Source organism: Melanostigma gelatinosum (assembly GCF_949748355.1).
Source record: "Melanostigma gelatinosum genome assembly, chromosome: 12".
NCBI classification, from domain to species: Eukaryota; Metazoa; Chordata; class Actinopteri; order Perciformes; family Zoarcidae; genus Melanostigma; species Melanostigma gelatinosum.
Window position 1 is genome coordinate 13,645,024 of NC_136645.1, and position 20,723 is coordinate 13,665,746.

At 43.8% G+C, this 20,723-nt stretch overlaps 2 protein-coding genes across 2 annotated transcripts; both read left to right on the forward strand.

Annotated features, from left to right (window-relative positions):
• Positions 1-20: 20 nt before the first annotated feature.
• Positions 21-11,874, forward strand: oga (O-GlcNAcase). Its single transcript, XM_079280349.1, has 18 exons — positions 21-533; positions 1,125-1,176; positions 1,288-1,385; positions 1,500-1,630; positions 1,754-1,925; positions 2,019-2,117; positions 2,236-2,520; positions 2,657-2,815; positions 2,939-3,120; positions 3,299-3,547; positions 3,653-3,850; positions 4,220-4,394; positions 7,243-7,328; positions 8,448-8,552; positions 8,823-8,914; positions 9,030-9,222; positions 9,311-9,470; positions 9,597-11,874. Exons 1-18 carry the CDS (start codon positions 368-370, stop codon positions 9,731-9,733), a joined length of 2,739 nt encoding a protein of 912 aa, XP_079136475.1. The 5' UTR covers positions 21-367; the 3' UTR covers positions 9,734-11,874.
• Positions 11,875-12,963: 1,089 nt separating this feature from the next.
• npm3 (nucleophosmin/nucleoplasmin, 3) lies at positions 12,964-16,566 on the forward strand. Its single transcript, XM_079279850.1, has 5 exons — positions 12,964-13,122; positions 13,304-13,389; positions 13,599-13,718; positions 13,807-13,900; positions 14,697-16,566. The coding sequence occupies exons 1-5, from the start codon at positions 13,050-13,052 to the stop codon at positions 14,789-14,791; spliced, it is 468 nt and encodes a 155-aa protein (XP_079135976.1). The 5' UTR covers positions 12,964-13,049; the 3' UTR covers positions 14,792-16,566.
• Positions 16,567-20,723: the final 4,157 nt, after the last annotated feature.

Here is a 20,723-nt window from a genome sequence, read left to right on the forward strand (position 1 = left end):
CTCGGTGTAAACAGGAAGAACCGAGTGAAAACCAGGACAAATTTTAGCAAAAATAGAAGAAAATGATCGGACAAAAACAAGCGAACGTCTTGTTTTCCTCTATATTTTAACCACCGTGCATGTTGTCCAACACCACCTGATGCTGATTTAGGTTGTATCTTGTACAAGCAGTCGCTAACTTTTCGACAATTTTGATAGACTCGTTAATGCCGTACTCCAGCTAACGTGAGACAGGCAGTGGCCATTTATTTCCTGCAGGATTTGCTTGGCGAGTTTTTCTGCTGAACTACAGATATAAAAAAAGAATCGCTCCGTGCTCGCTTGATTTTGTCTGAATTTGGTGACTTTACAAAATAAATCTGTAACAATGGTTCAAAAAGATAATCCGCTGGAGACGCCTCAATTGGCTGGTGAGCAGAGCCCCAGCCCGGTCTCCGGAGAGGCTCGCGAGGAGGCCCCTGGTCCGGTGGAGGAGTCCGGCATCGGAGTCGAAACCACGGGCCACAGGAAATTCATATGCGGAGTCGTGGAAGGTAATATCAGCTAAAAACAATCACATCTGATCCAGTCGTGATCTGCATGCAATCATAAGCATGTCATCGGAATCCTGCAGCACTCCTGCAGGAGATGGAGTCAGTCGTAGTGCACAATGAATATGCTACAAGTTGATCAAAAATAATCCTGCAACGTCTAACGACAGATGTTTGAAGTCACATATACGGTCGACAGTTATTAACAGTTAGTAGTTATATGATTCATTTTATTCGTCATCTGTCAAGAAAATATCCCAAACATTGTCAGGTTGCACCTGAAGTAAGGTGGAGAATATATTTGGTTTTATGTCCTATCACAGATTGAATATTTAGTGCAGTTCTGGCCTCTGGTCAGAATGAAGACAAATATTCAGAGTATTGTCCTCTAATGAATTAACTTAAGAAGATACTTTATGACAATTCATAGACAAAGTGATTCATTAGTATAGAAAAACAGCCATAATAAGGAAAAAAATACATGTCCAGCTCAAACTAAATAGTTAGTTTCAGCAAAATATGCACAAAAGATGTAGTTTGAAAAATCATCACTGCAGACTGCCTGTAAACTGAATGTGTTGTCTGCCGATGCAGGCTTCTACGGTCGACCTTGGACAATGGAGCAGAGGAAAGAGTTGTTCAGAAGGTATGAACTATGTGACTTATTTCAGCAGTCAAATAATCAAACACCCAATAATATTACAGCGAGATGATTTTGAATTGTCGTACTGACTTTGTACAACATTGCATTCTACAGGCAGCAGAAATGGGGACTGAGTACGTACCTTTATGCGCCCAAAGATGACTACAAACACAGAATGTTCTGGAGAGAGCTGTACTCGGTGGAAGAAGCAGGTGAGTACTCACGATAGATCCTGGGATCAGCTGGAAAGGAAACTTGAGTAATGCAATTACTATAAAAGCACAATCGTGCCTTCAGTTAGTGACGTCCCCTCCTCTGTTTCTTAGAGCAACTCATGACTTTGATTGGGGCCGCTAAGGAGTACGGGATAGAGTTCATCTACGCCATTTCCCCCGGACTGGACATCACCTTCTCCAACCAGAAAGAGGTTTCTGCACTCAAGAGGAAACTCGACCAGGTATCGCAACATCTTGTATGATAGTAGTGTGAACGATGTGTTCAAAGTCTTTCCATCCTCACACCATCGAATGTTCCCTCTATGTGTAACTTATTTAATGGCTATATTTTCTCTCCCCCTCAGGTTACTCACTTCGGCTGCAAGTCATTTGCCTTACTTTTTGACGATATCGACCAAAACATGTGTCCCGCTGACAAAGAGGTGTTCAGCTCATTTGCATACGCTCAGGTTTCCATTACCAACGAAATCTACCAGTACCTGGGCGAGCCTGAAACCTTTCTCTTCTGTCCCACAGGTACATGACTTCTACTTCGGAATACGCACATCTTACACTATTGTTTCATCTCCGGATTGATACTTATATTTGTTTGTTTGCCTTGAAACACAGAGTACTGTGGAACGTTTTGCTTCCCAAATGCCGCTCAGTCCCCCTACCTGCACACAGTCGGAGAGAAGCTACTGCCGAGCATTGAGGTGCTGTGGACCGGTGAGTGTTACACAGTGTCCTGTCAACGGACCACACCATCACCACGGTTAAGCATACGATCATACATGTCAGAGCTGTGGATGAAACAATGAACCGAGGTGTGTTTTCTGCTCCTCAGGCCCCAAGGTGGTGTCCAAAGACATTTCGGTCGACTCAATTGAGGAGGTGTCAAAAATCCTAAGAAGAGCCCCGGTGATCTGGGACAACATTCACGCCAACGATTATGACCCCAAGAGGCTGTTCTTGGGTCCGTACAAGGGCCGTTCCACGGAGCTCATCCCCAGGCTGAAGGGAGTCCTCACCAACCCCAACTGCGAGTTTGAGTCCAACTTCGTGGCGATCCACACTCTGGCCACCTGGTACAAGTCTAACATGAACGGGGTGCGCAAGGACGTGGTCATGAGTAAGTGTGATCCAGAGGTTAACTCGTTTGTGATGTTTTCTGTGTACGGTTATACTCTTGTCACAGGTTACCGCAACGCAGGTCGGTCGTTAATGCTGTTTTGTTCTGTTCGTTCGTCCGTCTTGCTCTTCACCAGCGGACGGGGCGGACAGCACCGTGTCCATCCAGATCAAGTTGGAGAATGAAGGCAGCGATGAAGAACTGGAGACGGACATGCTCTACAGCCCACAGCTTGCTCTCAAGCTGGCCCTCACAGAATGGCTCGTGGATTTTGTCGAGCCTCATCAATACGACAGTGAGAGCATTATTATATCCTATGCTAATGATTTACACTCAAAAGTGTTTGCATGGATGGCCTGAAGTGATGCATTTGTGACTGAAGGACGGGGTGCAGTGAAGCCTAACTTTTGTCTTTCAGGCCGACAGGTGCCTCAGAGCGGTGACAAGAGCGCCGCCATCGACGTGGCTGCTCCCTCGCTCTGCTCTTCCACAACAGTCACCACTGTGTTCCAGCAGCCCATCATGTCTCCAGCCATGCCGCCTCTCTGTCTGGATCCGTTCTCGCACACCATGGCGAAGATACCTCAGGAGGAAGAGGAGGTGAGGCTCATTGCCACTATGAGACAAAGTAGCAGCGCTTGAATGAGTATTTGAGGTTCCTTCGACTCGATGAGCTTCTTTCTGATCGGATTCTTGATTCTCCATTTCACTTTCTTTCTTGAACATTTGTGTATCGGAGACAAAAGCAACTGTACATGTTTGTGTTGCTCCTGTGCAGGTGGAGGGGGAGAAGAAGGACTCTGACGAGGAGCCCATGGAGATGGTGGTTGAGAAGCTGGATGAGCTGGAGCCAGAAGCAGAAGCTGACCCAGAGGAGAAGCAGGTTGGTCCTGTTTCAGCTGAGGACATGAAGCCCATGGACACAGACAAGGAGAGTCTGACGGAGTCTAAATCCCCCGAGGAGTCTATCCAGGAGGACCCTGGGAGTGATATTGCCCCTATGCAGACCGACGATCTGCTCAAGCAGGTGCTGCAAACATTTGTGACTTTCCTTTTTCATATCTGTAATTGAAAGCAAAAACAAATTAGAATTCCCTACGAAGTCAGAATTATTTCTGGTTTGTGCTCTCAGGATTTGTTTGTGCCCGACGAGGAGCCCCCGTTCAAAGCAGAGCCCCTCACACTCGACGACCTGAGCCTGCTGGCAGAGCTCTTCTACCTGCCGTATGAACACGGGCCCAAGGCCATCCAGATGTTAAAGGAGTTCAACTGGCTCCGAGCCAACAGCAGCGTCGTCAGTGTCAACTGCAAGAGGAAGGAGGCAGAGAAGGTGGGTTGATTCCTTGAACGGACAGATGAGAGAAAGCGGTCAATCTGAGGAAACTAGTTCAACATTAACTGGACTTGGTTGTTGAAAACAAAATGGTGGATGTGTACTACCCACACTGCCCATTGGGTGGTGTGGTTATGATGGGAGACGGAGTGCTCCAGAGAGCAGCGTGTTCTGTGTGTTTGTGTGAACTAGAGCTCGACCTTTTGAAACCATCTGCCTCAAATACACTGAGACCTATTACAGATGTATGAATCAAATATAAGTGAAGACGTGTTCAAATTGTCAAACCTTTGCTTTTCTTACCGTGACGCATCAAACTGTCTATTTATTTATTATTTGTTCTTCTCTTCAATCACTGTGTTGCAGGTGGAAGAATGGCAATCAAGGGCAGAGAAGTTCGAGGAGATGTGCTGCTCCGTCATCCAGATGTTCACACGGCTGTCCAATTCAGCCAACCGCACCATCCTCTACGACCTCTACACTTACATCTGGGACATCAAGAGCATCATTTCTATGGTCAAGTCTTTTGTCCAGTGGCTAGGTACGTACGACGGCAACCACGAGGCCCTTCATCTTAGAGCACTACAGCAGCATCGCAATAGTCTGACCGAGTCTGGTAATCCGGACTTTTCTTATTCTCAGACACAAAGTTAAAACTGATTAAATAAAGATAAAGCACGATAACGGTGAGCTGCATGGATTATGTCATAGTCCAGAGCGACGTAGTTGACTGAGAGCACAGTTGTAATTATTTCACACATCTTGCACAGTCTGCTAACTGATCAAAGACTGAGATGTTAGCCACCACCCGTAGACGGGCTGAGTAGTAGCTTATAGCCCCCCCCCTGTTTGAATTAATATAGATCAGCTCTGCACCGATCAGGCGAGTTGCATCAACTCTCAACAGTTACGATTCTGTTAATTTGTGTTGTTTCACACCTCGATTGTTGGTTTGGTTTTCTGGCTAAAAGCCGCTTGCACTGCTAGCATCCTCCCTCATATATCCCACAACAAGCTGCCCCCATCTTGGCCATCTCTGAACTGGGTCTCTGTGGCGAACGTCCCAGCAGGGTTACTGCTGCTTGCTGTGTATCCAGTAACATCACCGCTGCATTCCCACACAGACACACTTGCTTCCATCTCTCCGTCTGTGGGGATGGGAGTCCCCCCCCCCCACCCCCCCTCCTCCTCCTCCTCCATGCCCTAGCGCGCACGCGAGCTTGAAGAGCAAGCTGACTGGCTGACTATGGAAGGCCATTCTGGTGCATAAACTCAGAAATAACTGAATAGTTTGCTCAAGCTGCATCGTTGTGTGGTCCATCACCTTTTGTAAGAGAAGATGTTCTTTCAGATGGAGCACTGTGATGCAGTTTGAGTGACATTCAGCCTTGTGATAACACCTCATCGTGTTGTTTTGAATAGTCTGAAGCACCAGCATGGTCTGTAGTATGCCTGACTCCCCCCCCCCCCCCCCTGTAACCCAGTTTCATTCACAGGTTTCTGTCCTATATGGTAAAGCTGAGGACTCTACCCCACAGTACACAGCAGGCAGCATCCCCACACTGGCAAAACCACGTAAAAAAAACAACAACCCACAATGCATCAGTATACGATGGTAACCACTCTAGCAACATAGAGGAAATCAAGTGCCCCATGAATACAGTCATCTTTGAATACTCCTCGTATTAACTGCAGAGTCAGTCAGTTCCTAACTGTTGGCTTCTGCTGTTGCTATTATCAGGTTTCTACATCGGTCCCCATGTTTCCCCCTCAAGAGAAGCGGTGCAAGCAGCACTTAGTCTCACCCTCCCTGGTTATTGTCCTGAGAACACTTACTAATAACTATTCTCTACTGTTTTCTCCCTTCACTATGGACAGATGGAAGAATCCACAGTACAAGTTTCTTCTGCTGTCGGAGCGACAGTGACCGATGTATGCACAGTGCAAGCGTCGGGACTTTTTAGTTTCCCATTTGAACGGGATTTATGTATTTATTTCTGTTAACTAGATTTTTAAATGTAAGCAATTTTTATTTGGAGGAAAAGAAGCAGCCGTCCGGATGAAGTCACATTTTGCGCAGCGACTTAGCTTTGAATCCTAAAGTGTTAACTCCAAAATGTCTCTCTTTCTAACTTGTTTTTTTGTTTCTGTCAGTAGGCCTATAGAACTGGCTCAAACCAGCCGGATGCACCTGCTCAAGGGAATTTATACTTGGCTTTTGAAAAATGTACCCGCGGGCACATGATCTTCATCCCACACATTGGCCAGACCATGCGAGAGCAACAGTTGCATGTTTTCCAAAGCAGTCTGACTGGATCACTGAGGTGGAAGTTATTCACCCACAAGATCATTCTTTTGTCCGTTTTGGTTGATTTTTCATGTTGCGTAAGCGAGTTCACAGTTCCTTCTCCGTGGGTGCATCCGCGTGCTGTGTTGTGTCAGTTCATCAGAGGAGTTGTTTTAGGTGTCAGGGTGAGGTAATGTAAAGCACTATTAGGTGCTCTTACTGCGCGCTGCGTTTGTCTGGTCACATGACGGGGCTTGTCGTCAACCAGGTTTCGACTTTGTTAGCAGGAACACTTCTGTATACAGACTCTAAGAGCCCTGTGTGCTTTAGATATATATATATATACATATACATACACTCTTTATATGCTTTGTCCCTGCCGCGTGTTTCATCGTTGGTCTGGCTGGTTGTGGATTTTCAGTAGTAAGCTGAGAGGCCTTTAACTCAAGGAAGGTTCATGTCTTCCTGGTTTGATGACTCGTGCTACCCGGTCATGTGATGAGGCAGATAAGATGAGAATGTGACTTCACACGGGGTGCTAGGAGGAGTGGGGTGACGGCAGCTGAAGCTTACTTCTGTAGTCCGTAGACGGTATGGGTTCCGGTTCTGATGGTCGGTGAAAAAAGTGACAGGCTTGATGAGTATTACAGTAGAGCACTCACCGACGCACCAAAGGGGTGAACTGTACTCGTTTCAGTTCCCCCCCACCAGGCTTTATGAGAGCATGCGGTCCTCACTGCATGAAAGGAGTTATTTCTGAAGACCTGCATACCAGTTAGCGTGGAGCAGTTTGACATTGGTGTATTGACATAGACACTATAAGGAGCATTCATCTCTTGGACCTGATTTTCCTTCTGGCAAACACGTAAGCTTTAGTTGCTTGAGCCTCATTTAAGATATTTCCTCTGAATATAGTTTATTCCAAATTAGGTCCTTTAAAAAAAAATAAAATAATGTTTTAACGAGTAAAATAAAATTCATTTATTTATATGGATTATGTAATTAGATACATATGACCCCCTTCCTCATTTCCCCACTCCCTTCATCTGTCAGAGAGCCCCATCCTGTGGTAACAATGTCCGCTTGGCTCTGCTCCTAACAGGGTGTCGTAGTCAGTCCTCAGCACAGTTCCTTAGAGAAGACCAGGAACCCTGGGCCTTTAGGGGAGGTCTAGCAGGAGAGTTCCAGGTATCTAATGCACTGAATTTACAGCAATCTTTATGGAAAAAAAAGAGTGTTGTGAGCAAAGACCACAATGATATGTGTGTAGGTACGAGGGGCTTTGGTCTGTCGAAGGTGAGCTGATTGTAATGGGTCGGGCTTCATAAAATCCGGGTTCCATCCCCTTCACCTGTTCTCCACAGAAGCTTAAACCCTTGAATTATTTTTGGGGATATATTGTCAGGCTGTGGGAGGGTGACCTGAAACCCATCCTGACTGAGGCGGGGGGGTCACAGCCAATGCTCGGCATGGCGTTTTCTGATTTTGATTAATTTGAATTTCTTTCAGCAACTGCCCAAGGAGATGCTGCTTTCCCCCATAGCGCCGCGCAGCGCAAGCGAGCGCGGCTAGGTCTTATTTTCATGACATCTCATTTCTTTGCAGGAGCGTACAAATTACCAACCCAGCCCCTTTGCCAGCGCACGCACAAGCATCGCAGCGCCAGCGAGAGCGCAAGCATGTTTTGCAATGAGAAAACTCCATGATCAAACACACCATGTCCAGTCTCAAAGAAGCGTCTCCGTCCTCTGAGAGCAGCAAGACTCACAACGGCAACTAACATGCCGTCAAATTTCTCCGTTAGCTCACATTGAATTTGCCTCATTGGGGGTTTTTTTTTTCCTGGAGTTCTCTCAGCCTCTCTGCGCCAGCATCATTATTTTTCTCAACAGGAGGGTCCTGCGCAGCGACTATATTGCGATGTGTTACAAAAGGGAAAGGAGCATCTCCTTCAGCCAGTAAAACCTTAGTCGGACCAAAATACCACCTTTTTTGTTTTATATTTGAAAAAGCAAACGTGTGTGTGCTTGTTGTGCTATGTTCCTTCAACCAAAAATGAGAAAGATGTGACGTTTGCTCTTGTTGTCCACTGTCAGTTCAACAAGGAACGTCAGTTTGAATCTGTAGCATTTAAAAAAAAATTTAAAAAAAAGAATTTCTACCATATTTGCCGTGATAAGCGCTTTGCTCTCTTCTGTAGTTCCTTTTGGTTTGACAGTGGCACAACTGTAGCAAAAGCACAGTGAGTCAATGCGTCGCTGCACCTGGTCTCGGTGAAACTGAACCCGTTTCTTTTGATACCCACAGAGATTGTTGCCAATAGAAGGGGCAAACGATCTTTTCTTCCAACCTCCACCTTCAATGCCAACCTCCAAAATGTATTCCATAAGGCCGTACTATCCCAAAGATGTGGTAAGACCCTTGTGTTTGGTCATAAACCTTATTATTTTATGTAATAAATGTATTGTATTGGCCCGTTGCTGGTATTCCCCGCAGAACTGGCCTAGTTTAAGCTTTTTGAATTCTTTGCACTCAATGTGGCACAATACTGTGCTCACATGCTCTTTACGATCAGCAAATGTGCTGACGTTGAGCTTCTTTGTGGCCTTTTCTGGGCTTTGGCTCTTGTGTCTCGTGTCATAATTGGTCAAGTGACAGCTGTACCCGTCTTCTTTCTTTCAGACTGCCATTTATAAAATCTGTAAAGAGATGTACAGCGAAGGGATGGAGGATGAACCCGCCTCTGATGAGGATTCTGATCTCATAGGAGACAGGTAAAGGCACGCATGGAGATGACTAACCGTCTCTCTCTCCCCCCCCCCCCCCCCCCCCCCCCCCCCGCAGTGCAACGCAGCATGGCTGACACAGTGCTTCCTGTCTTTTCTACAGGTTAGTAGGAGGTCTCCTGACACTGAGTTCAGACTACGGGTTTGTGCTCGAGGACGATGAAGGGATCTGCGGTTATGCTCTCGGTACTGTGGATGTCCAGCCCTTCGTCAACAAATGCAAGTTGAACTGGATTCCCTTCATGAAAGAGAAGTATGTCAAACCTGACTGCGAGAAGGACCTCACAGACGCTGAGGTAGGCTCTTCCTCCATCTCTTAAACCATCGGGATGTCTTTATTTGTTGGCGCACCTGTTGTTGAGTTTTGCTTCACCGTCTCTGTAGAAAATGATGCTGAGTTTCCACGAAGAGGAGGAGGGTCTTCCAGACTCTTTCCTCTCCAACTTCCCCTCTCTCATCAAGGTTGACATTCATGCTAAAGTCACTGACCCCAGTGTGGCCAAAAGCATGATGGGATGTCTTCTATCTTCTCTTAAGGCCAACGGTACGTGGCAGCCCATTTTCAGTTATGACATCAACGTGCATTGCTGCTACTAACGGACATATTGTGTTGTTGGTCGTGTTGGAAGATGATTTTTGTCATTGTCTGAGTTGTCTGTTTTTCTTCCAGGGTCTCTTGGTGTGTTCTGTCAGGTTCGTCAGACCGATAAGAGAATGTTGGACTTTTATAGTAAACTGGGATGCTATGAAGTGGCCAGAATGGAGGGCTTTCCCAAAGACGTCATCCTTATGGGCCGCAGCCTATGAAGAGACCTCCTGCGTCAGTAACGGACAGACAGACGGAGAAGACAGCAAGTCATCGTGGCTCCAACATGTTTGCGACCTTCATGAGGAAAAACTTCCATGATGATTTTATACTACATTACACATCTGGGCTAGCCCCAGGAAAAAAACCTCTTTTTCGGATTTGTGTACAGAAGCACAGCAGTCGCACACAGACTCCCTGCTCTGCCGTTAGATGCTATGGCTCTGTTGGATCCAGCAGATCCGAAGCTAGAAGGCCGATGAGCGATCTGTAATCAGTCGATTTCAGCCAACATGGAAGAGTGGCACTCCAGCAATGATTGTGGGGTCCTACTTCTCATATACCTCCAGGAGGCAGGAAGTGAAAACTCCATAAGCCTTTTTCTCTGATTTGATCCGGTAGTCGTTACATGGATATTTCCCTCATGCCCGAATGCAAAGTGTCTGTGTCTGAAATGGAGGCAGAGCTGTAAAACGAGGGTGGCCTGTATCTCAGGTGATGTCTCACTTACCCGTACATCCTGAGACAGAACGCAGCTGTTGACATAAGTAGGACACCTTTATACAGGATGTGAGGTGCTATGTGTCACATCATGGATTTTCCAGTTGCTCCACAATAGACTCGGAGAAAGAGGCCTTTTGAGTGGCTTGTTTCTCTTAAAAACTTATGTGAAATGCTGAGCCTGCACAAATGAAGGGCGGGAACATTTGAAAATTGTTCGGAGTCGAAACCCTCCGTAAAAGATCGTCTTAGACCAGCAAGTGGAAAGTATTCATGAAGTCCTCTTGAGTTTTTGTTCAACTACTAGTAGACATTTGGAAAAGCTCTAGAAACGCTTCCACGAGTTTACAAACATCAGCCCGTTTCTCTTCTGCGCTTTGCTTGCGGCCATTTTATCTTAATAATTATGCTTATTTCCCTTTTTGAGCGATTGCCTTTTGGTTCATTGCCTTTGTATTTTAAGTTTATATTGCAGACCCCAGTGTCTTTTGTTTGAAAGGCTTTCTGAGACGTATCGGTCAGATATAGCTCGAGTCGGGTCATTTTAGGACATTGGCCTAGTCGCTCAAACTCCAGACATGTGGCGTAACATCGACGGTCACATGTCTTAGTTTTGCCCGACCGGATCCCAAACTCCAGCACAGAAACCCTTCAGTAAATCTAAGCTAACTGCCAGGGACACCCCTTCTTAAAGCAGGACCCGTGGGACCAAAATCTTTTATTTTTCTGCTCTGCTATAAGAAGAAAACTGTAATATTTGACTGGCACCAATTTACATCGGAATGCATCGGTTAAAATAAGTAAGAATCCTAAAGACTTGGAAGCACTAACTGTCACAAAGCTGCTCCTTTTTATTTCTTAACCACTAATTCCAAACCTGACCTGTAAAGCAGCAGGTGAGCTGGACTATGTGCAAGAGATGTGAATATCTAAAAGAGAATATATATATTTTTTTGCTTTCTATTGGTAATGTAAAATGATCACTTCACATCTATCGGCTTGCATCCCTCCCTGCATTGTTTCGACATGGCATCCTCTCAAATTAATGTCTTCTCGGGTTGAGCCTCGGTGAGAAATTCCTCGACCTTTTCCTATCTGTCCGTTGAATGTTTTATGTTCTGACCATTTCCCATTTTGTTTTGTAAATCTCATGTAGTTTGTTAAGAAGAAGTGTTTGGACTACAGATGGGCAGTGTTCTGTTGGTTACTTGAGGATCATCAGTAGCTGTCTGCCAATGTGATGTTTTGATACTGTGTACATTCATAATGTGCATGAGGTGTAATGGATTTGCTGTGACAGTCATTAGAATAACCTCATCTCGTGCTCCATAGAGGAAGACGCATGCCACGCACCTCTGAGCATGATACTGTAGATCGTATAGACGGTCAGTCATGAAGTGTTATTATTTTGTATAGCCTTATTACAATTGTGGCTAGCTTTCTGTTTAAAGTGCTGGTCTGGTTACAATGCCCCGTCTTGTACAGCTATCCAATGTGCTGCCGTTTCAGCGAGGTTTGAAACACACCCACAGGAGTCTTCATTCTCGTTTTAAAATGTTCAAGGTGCAGTTGGACGATGCACAAGCTGTCTCATCTGCCAACCGGTCTTGAGGGAAATGGCTCCAATTGCACATTTTGATTATCTGAGTTTGGGGGGGGGGGGGGGGGGGGTTCATACAAGTGACACATGTACAATTTGTATGTAAGATACATAAGATTCAAAACTAATAAACCATGATAGTCATTTTGGTCTGTTAGTCTTTCTTGCAGTTTTTTTTTATCTCTGTGCCCTGAAGGAATATTTGTTGTTTCTGTTTTGACAAATAAAGGGAAGGCTATTTCTTTTTTCGGCACTTTAGGCAACAAAAAAAAGCGATTGTTGATTTTAAATGTTCAAGCGTGGATTTGTGGTGTTTTCAACTTTCCTTTATAGTTGCATTATTCCTGAAACAAGCCACTGACTTATGAAAAATCGTATCTATGCATAACTTGTCGTGAGTTCTTGGGGAAAAAATACATGTTTTTTAGTGCTGGGCAACGATTAAAATATTTTATCGCGATTAATCGCATGGATTTTTTGCGATTAATCGCATTGTTATGGCAAAGTTCAACAATGAATTCAAAAGTAGTGTATTGCGCACTTTTATTTTATAAGTACTGCTATATGAACAAAAGGGCAATAACATTTGGTTCACGAGATGCAGGTAGCATGTTTCATACTTAATGTGAATATAATTCATACTTTGTTGGCATCTTATTCTGAAAACCGGATGTTCGTCTGAAGAAACCGGATGTTGTCTCACGTTAATGTTTCCGCTAACTTTCAAAGTCCTACGCTTGCTCCCGATCTGTGCCGTTTAAATGCATTTACCGTGAATTTCAGCATATCGGTGCACTAACATGTAAGTGTCTGCTGAGTTGACCACGGAATCTGAGTGTCTGCTGACTTTACCGCAGCGATGTACACGAGTCTCCAGGGAGAGCAGCGGAAGTGGTATTTTCTCTTACATGCAGAGGCTTAATGAATGCATTTAAAACTTGTTTAAACCGAATAGAACATACATTTAACATAGTGCCATGTATAATTTATCGTTCTACATATTAATTATTCATGTATTTGTTTATCTAGTTATATTATTGTTGGTATATTGTATTGGCAAAGGAGGAGAAAATAAATAAATACATTTCCAAACCAAAGGCGCACAGTGATGACGCGTCAGGCATGCTCGTAGTTTGCGACGCGCTTGTTATTTCTCGTGGAGGGTTCATTTGCTTATAAATCTTGAACAGCAAACCCACATTTTGTGCTTCGTCAACATGTCTCACAACGACGATGACTCCTCGGATCTCGGACCAGCTGGTCAATCGAAGTTGGAGAGCTTCCTGTTCAGTAAGACCCGTTTAATACAGTTTATCAGCTCTGTCGGCGCACACGTGGGTCTCTGCTGTGATGTCCCTACTGTGCGGCACCCGCTCTGATATGTCTGTGTTTCAGCCAGTGCACTAACTGGCATGAAATAAAAACTAAAAACCTGTTCTTAAAACCATCCTGGTGTTGATGTGTCTTCCAGGCTGCGAGCTGTCCTCTAAAGTACCGTTCTACACTTTCCAAGGAGACGAAGAGGAGGACCTGGAGCACTTCCTTGAACTCAGAACAGTATGTACAGAGTTAGTTTTATTCAGATTCACTGGATGCAAAACGGCCTCACTTCACTGACTCTAACGCAGGATTTACAGGAACGTGTGTATCCAAGTATCCAAGGCTGTTGAGCCACCGTTTTGTCTTCTAATCAGCTAAAACATACTTTGATCTGTCTGCCAACAGTCTGTTTGAATGAGCTGAATTATTTATTTTACTCTTGACAGGTTTGTCTGGGAGAGGGCGCCAAGGTGGAGAGTAATGTGGTGGAGGTAACGGCCATGAACCACCAAGGAAAGACCATTTCCGTGCCCATCGCCAACCTTCACCTCAGCTGCCTGCCCATGGTACAGCACAGGGGTTTCTCTCTGAATGCAGGTTACTGTGCCGCACATGATGGAGATGTAGCTCAACTTTGACCTTCTTTTTCCTCAGGTGAGTCTGGGAGACTTTGAGCTGAAAGCCCCAGTGACCATCCGGCTCAAGGCTGGAACGGGACCAGTTACCGTCAGCGGGTTGCACCTCATAGGTAACGCTTACATTCTTCTATTTGAACCTCTCGGTGCTTTGGCTAACGACCCACTGAGAATATCTCCAACAGTTGATAAATTCACTTTTAATGAAATGGGTCAGTGATATTTGCTATTTACAGTCAACGTTTTCAACAGAAAAATTACATTTGCAACAATTTAATTGTCAATTAATAATTTCGGACAGTTTAAAAAACCAAAAATATTATATTTACTCAGTTTAAAATGTCAGTAGTCTTTTTTTATTCTTTATTTCCAACTAGTTTTGCACTGTTTGTTGGACAAACCATCTATTTGAATGGGTCAACTTGAGATTTGTGAAATAATTCTCCCATTTCACTGACCAAATAATTAAGAAAGTAATCTGCAGATTCATTTATAACGAAAAATAATTGTTGCAGCTACGGCCAAACACTGATTAGCATGTGGAACAATGAATGCAATTACAAGCAACTAATGTGTTGCTTTTGAAATACGTCATCCGCAACACTGAGTAGATGCCACAAACGTTTGCTTCTCGACATAATGTTATAATAGAGGAAGCATTTTGATCATTAGTATTCTGAGGTACTTCTAGTTTCTCTTTAGTTTGACGACATGAAAAGAAAAATGCATCTTTGGACAACGAAATGTCATTTATTTTAAATGATCGAATTAAAATCCAAGACCTTTGACACGCAGAAATGTATTTCAATTAAGTTTTAAATGTAGATTGTAACTGATTTGTAATATATTTCTGATATAATACCAGGGTTCAATTTAAGACAGTGATTTAACGTCGTCCTTCTTGTGCAGCCTCACAGGATGAAGAGACAGACCTGTCTGATGATGATGATGATGACGACGAGGAAGAGATCAGCCCCATTAAACCAGCGAAGAAGAAGCAGTAGGCGGAGAGGTCACTGATAGTCTTTTGGAATGGCCGCACTGACTCGCTGATGTGTTTTTAAGAAATAACAGTTTTTTTTGTACAGGACTGACACGTTTTACAAAGTTACTTCTTCTCCTGCGCAGCCAAGTGAATGCTTAGTGTGGTGGAAGCTGAGCACGCTGTTGGAGGAAGTGACATCATGACCTCGCCCCTCCACCCGTCAGTTTGTCACTGCGAGCTCTCGGTGTCTGCAGTGTATTTAACGGCGGTTAGGAGGTTCACTTATAGAAGAACTGTTTTTGCTATTAAAACCCATTGTTTTTATACTGTAGATGATACAGGCACCACTGACATGGCGCTATTGCACCGGTGGTGGAAAATGTGTTTTACCTCCAGTGGATTCTGGTATTGTTTATAGATGCTGTTCGTGGAAAAGCAAAATCATTTTGTCTTTTTTTATTTAGCCACATAGCAGAAAACCAGCGTTGTGCTTAAGTTAATACAAAAACAGCACCTACCGGTATTTATTTAAAGCCCCTGAAACATGTTTTCAATTCAATGTATACCAGTTTCACAAGATCTGATTTAAATAAAAAGATTAAATTTCACAAAAAAGTCAGCTGATTTACTTAATTATGACTGAATGTGGTTTCATCCAATTTGATAAACAAATCTAAAAGTGAAATGGCCAAAAACATTTCAATTCAAACTAATTTTGTCCGAATATTTAGTGTTCTTGTAGGACCGTATTGTAATCGCTGTACTTCATGGTCTACAGGCTCAAAATAATAAGCAATAGGAAAAACTAGAGAAATGAGCAAAGACAAATATTTTCTCTTAAAGCACCACTGCTAAACTGTTTAAAAATGATTGGCCAGGCTTAAAGTAGATAGCGTGATATCAGCTGAAGCTTCGCGAAGGCAGCTTTGGTTGTAACGGGTTACTACTAAGACATGCACTACGCTCACATCTGCACTGTACAAACATCCTCTCACGTAAACATGATCTTCAGCTGTAAACAGCAAATCACTGTAGTGGACTGTATAACTGTCTCATCTGCAGATTGTCAGAGGCGTTCCACTCCGTCTCATTACGTTCCCTGATTGAAGTAGACACACTACACTTCATCTTCATACTGAGAAGCAATGGAGCTCCTTAACTCTGATTGGATGCAGCCATAGAGCTAGGAAATTACAAGGACGCAACTTCCTCATCACGTCCACATTTAAAAGTGTTTATTACCGTATCTGGAAGATAACTGTCAACGGCAAAATAGCCAACAAACCTCAGTCCAGGCAAAAGTCTCCATCTCTCAGTTGCTGTCACACGGCTTCTGTGGGAAGAGCCAGCGGGCTGCAGGTGCCATGGAGGTAAGATTGGAGGAGAAATGGGGAAGAGATGCGAGAAGCACCATTACACCCGACACACCTTCAGCTGATGTATGTGGAGGAAAGTGATCCTCTCAAACAGAACGTGTTAAAAATCGCCCCCCTTTTATCCGACCAAGTAATCTATCAATGGAAAAATACATCACAATCGTTGAATGGCTCTTAAGTAATGGTTTAAATACAACACTGAAAATACTGCTAGTAAAAGTCCTGCATTAAAAAACTTTATACATCTAAATTTGTAAATGATTAGTCATTGTGCAGTTGTTTGTGTACGTTGCACTTCATATGTGCGGATGTTTGAGGTTGTGCTATTTTAAATGTCTTTATAAACTGTTGGGTAGTTAAATCTACAGTAATCCATCCTGTTCTATAAAACCAAACTTTTCATGAGATCAGCTTTGTGAAAAAAGCATTTATGCAGTTGATCCAAGAGGCTTCATCCTTCAGTTTATCACAAACATTCGTAATCAACACATCTGGAGAGACGTGGTTTTCGCTGGAAAGGGAGGGCATGTGAAAACTACCTGGTAACTAAAGCTGTCAGGCATTGCACTCGAGTAAAAAGCACAATATTTGCCTTTGAGATGTAGTCCAGTAGATATATATATATAGTTCCATAAAATGTACACTACAAGTACCTCAAACTTGTAGAAGAGGGAGAGGTTGAGGGAGCGACTGCTGAACAAACCACACCGCTGAGCACCAGATGTCCGTGAGACGAGTTTGGTCCCAACAAGTAAGTCATGCCAGGTGCTGCCATGGTAACATGAGAGAGGACCACCTGTGTGATGGCCTTGATGGCAGCTTCCTATTAACAAGGAGACAGGATTGAGGGGGAGGCGCAACGACAAGTAGGGTCGGGATGCTTTAATCAGAGGGAGCTTAAATAGAGATGATTTTAGCATTATCATGGTGTCACGCTCGAGCTCTTACGCTGCATTATCCCAGGTGGTTGACATTTTTGTGGCAGTGATGCCATGGCTCTCGCTCTCTCCGCTCTCTCTCTCTTCTGATTGGAAGGTAAGAAACCAGATGAGTAAGCCTCAAAAAAAGGACAGATGTGCAACAATGCTCCAGCCATTTAATGTCACCTTGACTTGAAGCAGGTGCTGCTGCTCCTTATTTTCTGACTCATAAACCACATCCCACTCGATGTACGCTGAGTGGCTGTTTTGTGAACCTTCACACCACTTTTATTGGATATAACGGTTTTATGGCCCAGCGTCTGTGTGATGCGTTAAATCCTTAACCTTCCATGTAGAGGTTAACGCTGCATCCAGAGCAGGGCGGATAACACGCGTTTCATGTTGAAAGAAATGTTACTGAGGAGGAGGTATCACTCACTGCAAAATCAAAAGTCTCGCATCAAGAGTTCTCCCGACACCAAATAGACTCCACTAATATTTGTGGGAAAGCGGTAGCAGTTCTGGCTTTTTTGCGAACTCTTATGCTTTAAATTCTGTTTGTATATTCTATGTATTATGCTCTGCTGTAACATATGTTTTATGTTCGACCATATCTACATACTTTATGTTCAAAAAATGTTTTTAATTATATTCTACAATCACAAACGTGCTATTTTTCTGTCCATAATAGCGAGGACATGCGCTCTAAATGAGCATAAAATGTCACAATTCTCCAAACAGCTTGTGACATATAATTAGTCATCCATCAACCATATGGTGACAATGTAATGTTTACCACGGCATATTTGAGTGCAGACAAATAAGAAGATATATCTGGGAATAAGATGGCCTCATTCATTTAATGAGCTACAAATGTGTGACTCAGCAACAGCCATATTTATGATGAGCCAAAGATGAAGTCATACTGTACTTCATGGTACTTCATTTGTATTACAATCAGTAATCCATGCACTGTATGCGGATCTCTAATACTTCCACAGATCAGTAGTTCTGAGCCCGCTCTTGAATTACAGAAAAGCTGTTGACATGTGATGAGAAATAAGATGATTTAGCTTTGTGGTGGGTGTGGTTGACAAAGATGCTAGACTGGTTCACCCGCTGCCAGAACACCACAAGTACTGTCCTGAAGAACAGCATTATCAAAAAAAAAAAAAAACATGTCACACAACAGTGCTGATTGCAATCATCAACCTGCTGAGCTTCGAGTTTCCGGGCTCACCTGAAGTGACATGCCTTCAATAGTTCACAAGTAGAAGAAAGAGTCGTACGATTTCTAAGTGTAGAACTGCTGCTCTTAAGTAGAATACTGCCCACTCTAAAACACACACTCGTCAACAACATATCACATTTCAAAACACTTGCTGTTTGTACCGACTGACTGAATCCATCCAGATATGTGCCACGGTTGCCAAGGGCTTGTGGTCTGTCTACCTGCAGCTGTCCACCAGTTCTCTGACCTGGGCCAGGGTGGCAGAAGGCAGAAGGACTGTTCAACAGGCCGTGATATTAAAAGAAGCCAAGTCAGCTAGTAAATGTACTCTGATCCCTCCGGGGAGCGTCAACGTCAAAAAAACTTCAGGGTCACTGTTGCATCGTGTCGGGAGAACGAGGAAAGAAATGGACATGATTATTGCGTATCACTTACCCAATGTAGCCTATTGAGGGCTGTACTGTGGGAAATCAATGAGTACAAACAGTAGCACGCGTAAAAGGACACATCTGACTCAGTGGCATGTTGTCTGTTTGCTCTGGTATCGAATTTAGGACCTGTGGCTTAATGCATGCCAAATTGATTCGTGTCTGATGCAGACTTTCAGCTTTGCTTGTTACCACAACAAAAAATTCACCTGTTAAAGACTGTTTTGAGGTCCCCCCCCCCCTTCAGCTACTGAAGGCAACAAACACGGCCCCTGTGACTGTTATACTCTGAAATATTAGTTTATTATCACCTGGTATTGTGCATGCTGGCTCACTGTCGAACCCACCTGTGGTTTTACCCATTTCCTCAAGATAGGAAAGCCATTTAGAGCAGGCACGAGTAACAGAAATCCATAAGGCGCGTGCGCAAGGCTTGATTCCCGACAGGATGAAACATCCCCTACATCCATCTTAATCCCCAACTCTTCTATCTAAGCAGGTTTGTCGTCTGTTTCAAACGTGTTGGGGACTCTCCAGCATGTCCAAGTGTTCCAGTAATTGCATTGCTTCCTGGAAAGTACAGTTATTCTTAACATGTCAATAAAACTGAAAGAGAAATTAGGCCACTTGGAGCAGTTGAGGGGGGATTTTGACCGCTCCTGCCTTCGTCTGTTCCGTTTCTGTCAGCTTTATCTGCCCACATGTAACGCGGCAGACAACTGAAGAAGAAGCAGCAGGCACGAGCACACATCTGCACTACTTTTTAAAAAGTCCAGATTCAAAGTATGTATGTAAATCTGAGACGCGATAAAAACGTTTGGTAGTTAAAAGAAAAACACCTGGCTGAAACCACTTCCTGTTTGACAGCTCGTCATCGGCACGTCATCATGCGCAGGCAGTAAAGACCTACACACAGAGCACGCAGCACACACACACCGTACAAATGAATCCCTTAATTGTGCAACTACATGTATACCTTATGAACAAAAGTTAATAAAGTAAGGTCTGATGTTTACTTTAATAATTTCTACTACAGCCTTTTCGAGAAAAAACGAATAATTTTCCAGATAAAAAATAATAATAATACAGCAAATAAATTGAAAAAGATACTTAGAAGTGCAGTACTTGAGTAAAGATGTGTTATTATTCCACCTCTGGTACTTGCATGTGCCACTAGAGTGGCCAAAGTCACGATAGCCACAGCTAAAGCCTGCCACTGTACTCTCACTCAAATACAGCTGTTCTCCACAGAGGGCCTCTGAAACGCATGCCTGCCATATTCACAACAGTTTACCTGCACACACCCTTCCTGTCTTTGCTTATTCCACTCCTATACATTGTTTTATTGTTGCCTGCTTCCATTCAGCTGAACCGCGACAGAAGACTGGTTTATGTTACAATGATTTCCACTGGCAAAAATAGATCGGTAGATCAAAAAAACATTGGCCACAGATCCTCGTCTTTGATGTTTTTGCACCGTTTGTGTGTGTGTGTGTGTGTGTGTGTGTGTGTGTGTGTGCGTGCGTGTATCCTTGATTGGAGTTTTGGCACTGATTTCAAAGACCTTATCAGATGAAGGTTAGCATTGTGCATGTTTGATGAATAGCCACTCTGAATGCATCATGCGTCCCTGTTCCTGTCAGTGTTACTGGGAGGACTGCTAAGAATCTGTGTGTCCAGACTAATAGCACTAATGGCCACTCATGTATTCCAAACACTATGATACTTTAGGCTGCCATATCAGACACTTCTCACATCCACCACTGGACTGACAGGACAGCTACACATGCTGCAAGCTGTGCAAATGTATTGGGACAATGCCAATAATATTCATCAGAGGCCTGGGTTACAGAGGAAAGCTCGTCCCTCAGCTGATGTATATCAACAGCGATGTTCAGTGCATTCCAGGAGTTATTCAGCGATGACGTGTTTTCTTACGTCCAATTTATTTTTGTGAGTTTTTGGGATCTTCTTTATTTTAAATGATCACTTTCAC